The sequence below is a fragment of the Gekko japonicus genome, unplaced genomic scaffold, assembly GCF_001447785.1.
Source record: "Gekko japonicus isolate JY-2015 unplaced genomic scaffold, Gekko_japonicus_V1.1 scaffold637, whole genome shotgun sequence".
In the NCBI taxonomy this organism is placed as follows: domain Eukaryota; kingdom Metazoa; phylum Chordata; class Lepidosauria; order Squamata; family Gekkonidae; genus Gekko; species Gekko japonicus.
In genome coordinates, this window is record NW_015172573.1 from 289161 (window position 1) to 296771 (window position 7611).

General features: G+C 47.6%; 1 protein-coding gene across 1 annotated transcript; it reads right to left on the minus strand.

Annotated features, from left to right (window-relative positions):
- Positions 1–1760: 1760 nt before the first annotated feature.
- MFSD5 (major facilitator superfamily domain containing 5) lies at positions 1761–6910 on the minus strand. Its single transcript, XM_015421368.1, has 2 exons — positions 6837–6910; positions 1761–3617 (listed from the first exon to the last, which is right to left on the minus strand). The coding sequence occupies exon 2, from the start codon at positions 3566–3568 to the stop codon at positions 2210–2212; it is 1359 nt and encodes a 452-aa protein (XP_015276854.1). The 5' UTR covers positions 3569–3617; positions 6837–6910; the 3' UTR covers positions 1761–2209.
- Between the last annotated feature and the right edge of the window lie 701 nt (positions 6911–7611).

A 7611-nucleotide genomic window follows, 5' to 3' on the forward strand; every position in this document is an offset into this window, starting at 1 on the left:
GGAGACGAAACGGGCAAGAAGATTAAAGCCTTCCAACAAGTACATTCGCCAATATTGGAGGGCAGCAGTGGCGGCTGAACGATGCGATGAATCGATGAGCGGCGAGCCGGCAGAAAGAACATGGCAACGGATCGGCGGCAGACGGCAGGTGACTCGGGAGGCGATTGGAGGCGGCGTGGAGGCGTGGTGACGCAAGCACGGTCGGAGCCTCAAGGACAGAGACCAGTTGCGACCTCATCGTGCAGCCGCATGCCATAAAAGGACCATCCCAGGAAGCCGAGACGAAGAGACGGAAAAAAAAGAAAAAAGACCTCCGCCGAAGGACACTACCGCCTGGTCCTAGCAAGACCCCGCCACAGAAAGACCTACACTGCGTAGGTGCCTGGTAAGGCATCCATCTCCCCTGATATGTATGTGGCCCTAGTTAGACGATTAAATGTATATGTGTAAACCGCTCCGAGCCTCCAGGAAGGAGTGGTATAGAAATGTAATGTAATAATAATAATAATAATTCCAGGATTTAGCACATTAGGGCCATCATTGCTGTAACTTCAGGGCACATGATGCTGTTAGGAAAAGGAGCATGCATGCACGGTCATTTCTGCCTCAGCAAAATGTAGTGGGAACTCTCAGTCTATATGAATGCAATTCAAATGAAATCTTAATAATCAACATCTACCTCAGGCAGAGTGCTTCTGGGGGAGTATATTTTAAAAGCTGTGGGAAGACACCACTTTGTTAACTAATAGGAAGTGAGGGAAAGGTAGGCGTGTGTGCATGCCAGAAAAGCAACTAAGTTATCGCCTATCTAAAAATAACAATTTTCATTTCAAATCAGCCTCCTAAAATTACAACCTTAAAAGCTGCATTGAAAAAAAATACACTTTAACCTTCCCCTTTGGGGGGAAAAAATCGAGGACTAGAAACATGTCTTTGAACGGTTGTGTCTTTCTTCCCCAAGTGGAAGAAGGGAATCCGATGAATGAAATTTGTAGATTTATACCCACACAGGAAAATGGCACCTAATATAACTGCAAAAAAGAGTGAGTCCTGAAAGACAAAGTGCAAAAGAAATCAATCAAAAACCTGGTTCTTAATCCTCCAGAAGTACAGAAATGCGATGTCTGCACCTGGGGATTCAAAATATTGCACCTAACACTTGAACTATCAAACCTGTGGCTCAGCAGCAGAGCAACTGCTTTACATCCAGAAGGCCCAACCTTCAATCCCTGGCATTTCCAGTTAACCAGATCAAGTAGAAGATGCTGTGAAAGACCTTGACCCTTGTCAGCTGTTGCCGTGGATCCCATCTTTAGCTGGAGGCAATGCATTTTCCGTTTTATTTACCTCACAGCATACCTGGTTACAGAGATTCAAGGCAGATAACACGACTAACAGTGCAACCCTAAGCAGTTACTGAAATCAGTGGGCTTAGACTGGCATTCCTTTTCTTAGGACTGCACTCTAAGCAACAGCTCCCCCAGTTAAGGAGCCTTTCTCCAGCCTATATGGCTCTTCTGTCAAATGAAGTCTTCAAACCCCATGGAACAGGATGACAGCGGCAGGAGGCACACTGCTGCCAGTCTGAGCAGACCACACTGACCTTGCCAGACTCAGCATACAGCTGCTTGATGGGAAGTATTTCTCCAGACCTGATCACCCACCCCCAAATTAGCATCAAGCCAGAAGAAAAGGTTTATACATTTTATTTTTATGGTTTAAAATAAAAGCACAGGATAGACAATACGGAATCTGGCTGATATTGTGTAACCCAGTCCAACTGATGCTGATAAATATCAATACCTATCACCCCGCTGCTCATTTTAATTTTTGTTTTTTAAAAAAGAGGTTGTGTCCTTCTAATTTGCCACCACCTATTCCTCTCTTGACCACTGCGGGAGCTAGTGGCATGAGAGGCAGCCCCTGGGGTTTGCTAGCAGAAGTCAAGCTCTTGGAATCAAGAACTCCCAAGTGCAGAGAAGAAAGCAACATTTGACCAAGCAGTCTGAAGTGGACCAACTTTATAGGAAAGAGCAAAAAAAAATTTTTTCCCCTTATGGAAGACACACAGTATTCAGCAGAGGCCCTGAGTTCTCTGTGTAGAGTCCGCTCCAACACCCTCTCCTGTCACATCAACAAGTGAAAGACAACTGCACCACAGCTGAGCACCAAAGTCTGTATCCCAAGCGCAGTATCTCAATGCGCAAGATCAGAGCTCAGGAGAAGAGGCCTCAGTGTGACCCGCCGGGCTGGGCATCCTGAGCTCCGCATTGTTACGGACTACGGTGAAGAGGCTTACAACGGCCAGGAGGGCCATCACCATCATGACGGAACAGATGGTGAACATGTTCCTGGTGCCCGTCTTGTAGTCACTGTCGTGGAGAATAAGCAGGCCGAGGCAGGCCAGCAGGTTGAGAGGGACGCGGAACCAGTTCATGACGCCAGCCTGGTCTTTCTCAGGGATCACCTTCTGCCGGAGAAACCCCATGGAAGGGAAGTAGAGTCCGCAAGAGAGCTCGATGAGGAGGAAGGCCAAGAAGGATTCCAGAGGGTTCTCCTGACCAGGGTTGGTCGAGAAAGTCAGCATGAAAAGGGAAAAGAAAACGATCAAGACCGAGAGGGAGAGTATGTGCATGGGCTGGAGGTGGTACTTCTTGGAGGTGGCGATGCGGTAGAGCGATGAGCCCACCATGCTGGCGACCATGAAGCTGGAGAAGACGATGCCCAGTGGTGGGTCATGGGGATCCAAGACAGGTGTCCAGAGGAAGATGAAAATGTAGATTACGCTTTCAAACAAGGCTTGGATGGTGCCCAAGAGCAGGACTCGGCGGTCGGAGAGGAGACACTTCAGGCCGTCGGTGCAGGTCTTGGAGAGCGCCCGCTTCTTGCCATAATTCTCGTCCCAGTTCTTCATAGCCAAGACACCAGCCATCACGAGAAAGGGGATGGAGACCATGAACGGGGCCACGGGGCCCAAGCCCAGCCATTCGGCAAAGACGTTCGCCACCACTCCTGCTCCAACGGCGATGACACTGTTCCAGAAGGCCGCCTTCGAGAAGGTAGCAGGAATCCACTCCGCTGGGAAGTCATAGCGCTCCACGTGTTCGTGCACGTACCAGGCTTCGAAGGCGGAGAACAGCAGGGCGGTGGACAGCCCTCCCAATATCCTCCCGATGATCAGCACAAAATAATCCCAAGAGAGTTTCGTAAGGCAGCAGACAGAGTATGTTAAGGAGAAGAGGATGCAGGATTTCTTGCGGCCCAAGCGGTCCACGAGGGAAGAGGAGACCAGCCCAAACAGCACCGTGGAGGCGAAACCGCAGACATAGATGATGGCAATCTGGGCCTCCAGAAAGTGATAGTGCTGGTACAGTTTGTAAAGGTAAGGTCCTTGCAGCCAATCAGCTGCAAGAGCCAAGAAGTAGACCTGGTAGTAGTCCACCTGGAAGCGCAAGAAAGCTGGATTGGCGCAAGACCTGCCAGTGAGCTTGGAACGGCAGGCAGAGAATTCCAGGCCGATGCATATCACCAGGAGGAAAGCAAAAGCGACGTAGGCAGCGACCAGCATGGTGCTTCAAATCATCATGTGCGTCTCCCTAGATCTTCTCCCAAAGCACCTGTAAGAGAGGAGTGTGTGAGGCATAAGAACATAAGAAGAGCCCTGCTGGATCAGACCAGTGGTCCATCTACTCCAGCATCCTGTCTCACACAGCGGCCAACCAGTTCCTCTGGACAGCCAACAACAGGGAACAGAGGCTGAGGCCTTCTCCTGATGTGGCCTCCTGGGACTGCTATTCAGAGGTTTACTGCCTACAAATGTAGAAGTTCCCTTTAGTCACCATGGCCACTGATAGACCTTGCTTCCATGAATCTAACCCCACTTAAAGCCATCTATTCCTGTCGTCATCCCTACATCCTCTGGCAGTGAATTCCATATGGAAGAAATGACTAAACCAGTGTGCATGGTAGAAAACCAATTAGAGTGAGTGGCTTTTCAGTAAGATTCAAAGAAGGGCCAAATGCCGTTGTGTGTAATGCACGCCTGTTTCCTAAAGACTTAGCACCAAGTTTCATGTGCTTGGTGTATGCTGTTGCGTAGGCTGACCCTCACACATGCATGTTCTTCCACAAGCAAATTTTGTTATGAGTGGACATCCCCCCCCCCAACAGGGAGATAGGCTTCTGCTCCTGAGCTTCCTACAGGAAACAAGCTGGTGGGTGCTCGGAATAGACTACTGACCCTTTGAACTGATTTAGTCCAATATTTATGTTCACAGGTGATTTTTTAAAAAAACTGCTTGCAAATACTTCCGTTAGAGGCTAATTAGCAGCTGCGCATTCATTTGAGAGGCTAGCTGAAACCGCATGACTGCTTTTGTGTTTATAGTGATGTGCATGAGCGCGTTAGCAATAGCAGAGGGTGAAACTCAGGGGAAAGCGAGTGGAGGTTAGATATGGGGATAGAGAGCAACACAGGACATTCACGTTCTCACCTTTCCTGTAGGGGACCCTTTCCAAAGCTCTGTACTACAGAGACAGCCGGACACTATGAGGAGAGCTTTTTTAAAAGTTTATTTTAAAAAGAAAACTGACTTTTTCGAGAAGCTCCATTTCATTCCAAATAGCAGATTCCAGCCTCAGACAGATGGAACATGCTTGGTCACCATTTACGATGCTCACAATTTACAATGAAGGGCCGGCAGAAATATTAAAGCATTTGGAGGGGGACTATAAAAGTAACCTGACCTCTGCAGTCTTGACAGCCAGGCTAAGCTAAAGATGACTGTAGCGGTGATGGAGACTAGCCCTCGAGGATGATTTGGGCAGGGACAACAAGAAAGGACGATGATAAAGACAACGGGGGAGCTAACCCACATGAGTCCAAATATGTGAGGTTATTTGGTGATGCTAACACCCAACAACAGCGCCATCAGGGCAATACTTTGGACTGAAGGTTGGAGGCCCCAGTTCATGGGCTCAACAGGGGTGTAGGTTCACATCTGAACTGTACATTATAATTGTGGTCTGTGTGTGTGAAAATCACACCACTAAGCCCAGAATCTAAAGTTACATTAACTGCACCACCGATTGTAAGCATCCCTCCTGGCCATCTCTACACTCTCCAGGCACCGGCAAACAAGAATTACCAGTCTGTCGAGCTGTCTCTTCTTTATAAGATAGTTTGAAAACGTTCTACATCAGTGTTTTGCTAGGCTACAACAATGTCTCACAGGGATTTTTTTATATATATATAAAAAGGGCCTATCATTAAGAGTTCTCTAAGAACATTACAGCCAGAAGGGAGACTACCTTTAAGAAAACCTCATACTTGAATCACAGCTTTCACAAAACCCTCTCTACAGCCAAAATGTCCCAAGAGTTAGCTCTTAGATTATCAAACCCATAGCCAATCACTTTCTAGGCGCATCTAGCTGAGCGCCTCCTCCATTCAACTGCCACAAATGAAGAAAATATAACGAAGGAAGCAGGTAAGTCTTCACAATGCCTTAACTCAGTTCCCTCCACACAAATATTTTGTATTGGGTGAATTCTTATTTGTATTCCATTTCGCCCCCCTTGGATTTACTTTGGTAGACAGTTTTCGGCCAACAAAAGCAGGGATAAAATATTTTTAAAATAATATCACCACCACATCACAGTTCCACGGGGTGATGATTCTTTACTAATAATTAAAATCAGAAGGAAAAGCTTAAACTCCTCACCATCCCTCGCTAACTTTATTTCTCAAGCATTTCTATTATTTTGCATCAACTGGCTTTCACAGTGTAACATTATTTCAGATGATAATGTGGGGAGCTCCTTCTGCTTACTGGTGCAGGGTCTACTGTAAAGAGCTTTTGCATTTGACTAAAAATTTCATCAACATCACAGGTCATTGGGCAATGCCAGTAAAGTTGCAAACTGGGTGTCCCTGGGCAAGTAACGTTTCAGTTTCAGCCCCTGTAAAATAGGAACCACCTCTTAAAGGACCAGCTTTGGAGGACAAGCATGGTTTACCCTTCAGCCAAGCTCAAAAGGGTTATCCTTGGCTTTTATGATCCGATACAAGAGAAACGGGCAAGTCTGACAAAGCAAAAACCATTCTATTCAAATCAAGGAAACAAAGATTGAATGCAAAAACCTCAACTCACTCAATAAGTCTAGAAACGGGCAGTTGCAAGATAAAAGACTTATAAACAGAGGAATACAAGCCGTACCTATGGGATTACACCTGAGTCCTCAAAGAAGAGCTACCTAGCAATAGAATAGGCTAGACAGGAGTTTTTGGAATCCTGGAAACACACCCAAGCACGGGACCAATGCTACACACACCTCAAAACTGAACTGACATCTAATGTAGTCAGTGTTAGACTGAACGCCAGGATCCTTTCTCATTCTTAGGCATTTATCAATTGCATCAGACACCCCACCCTCCCACAGCTACACCTCAAGTCTCCTACAGGTGACTTGGTTTTAGGAACACTGCCTTTTCACGGAAGGGGGGGGAAGATAAGATAGCCATATAAAGTCGCATGCAACCAAAATAAAAATACTGTTGGCCAGTACCACAAAACACCTGTCTGTGTATTTATTGCTCTTTCACGAGTATAGTTTCCAGAGCAGATCCACTGGGCGAGTCGCCTGCGACGGGGCAGAAACCCCACCTGCGCCCTGCAGACTTCTCAGCCTTGCCCTAGCCCCTATGTGTCTCTCTGCCTCCCCGGTTCAGATCACCACCCGTCGTGCTCTTGCAGACACTGGGCTGCGGCTCTTCCTTCTCTACGTTTAAGTCCCGCTCGCCCACGCAACTCCCCCCCGTCCTCCCCTCCACCGACCTGCCTGGATCTCCCACTCCGCTCAGCCTCTCCTTTCAGGCTCGCTCACGCTGCCTCCAACCCCTCACTTCCGCTACCGCCTAGCAGACTCGGAAGAACCGCACTGGCAGCCGCCATGCTGGAAAAATGTGCTGTCTGTCACGTGAGAAAGGATTCCTCCCCCCCCCCCCCCCTTTCTCGAACCCCCACAAGGCGGGTACCCCTGCGCTCAAGCGTGGTGTCTTTTCGCTGCAATCGATAAAGTTGCAGCTTTTTTTTTTTTTTTGCGTGATCTCTCCCTCTAGAGGAGGCATTCATTGCATTTGAAAGAAGGATGATATGGAAAGGATCTGGTTGGCCTTTAAGACTCCGTTGGAGTCCTGATTAATTTTGCTGCAACACAAATGGACAGGGCTACCTATCTGGAACGATGCCAGAACTATGCAGATATTACACATATGGATTTCCAGCTGTTTTAGACGGGAATAACTCTCCATGGTGGTAATAATAATAATAATAATTGTATGGCAGTGTGTATATAGCCAGGAGATCCTAAGATTGTCTGGCATCCAGACGTTCTACCTCTTTTAGTGTCATGCACCACCAGGTGGCGAGCTAGACTTGTTTTTAGGGCAAGAGATGTTTAATCAGAGGTGGTTTCAGTTTGTCTCTGCCTGCCTCTGCATTACGCCCCTGGTATTCCTTGGCGGTCGCCCATCCAAATACTAGCCAGGACCAACCCTGCTTAGCTTCTGAGGAGATGGGTCTAGCCTGGGCTATAGCATTGCTATGTATC

Bases quoted from the DNA above. Each gene is read 5' to 3' on its own strand.
- MFSD5 (XM_015421368.1), bottom strand. From the start codon at position 3,568: ATGCTGGTCGCTGCCTACGTCGCTTTTGCTTTCCTCCTGGTGATATGC.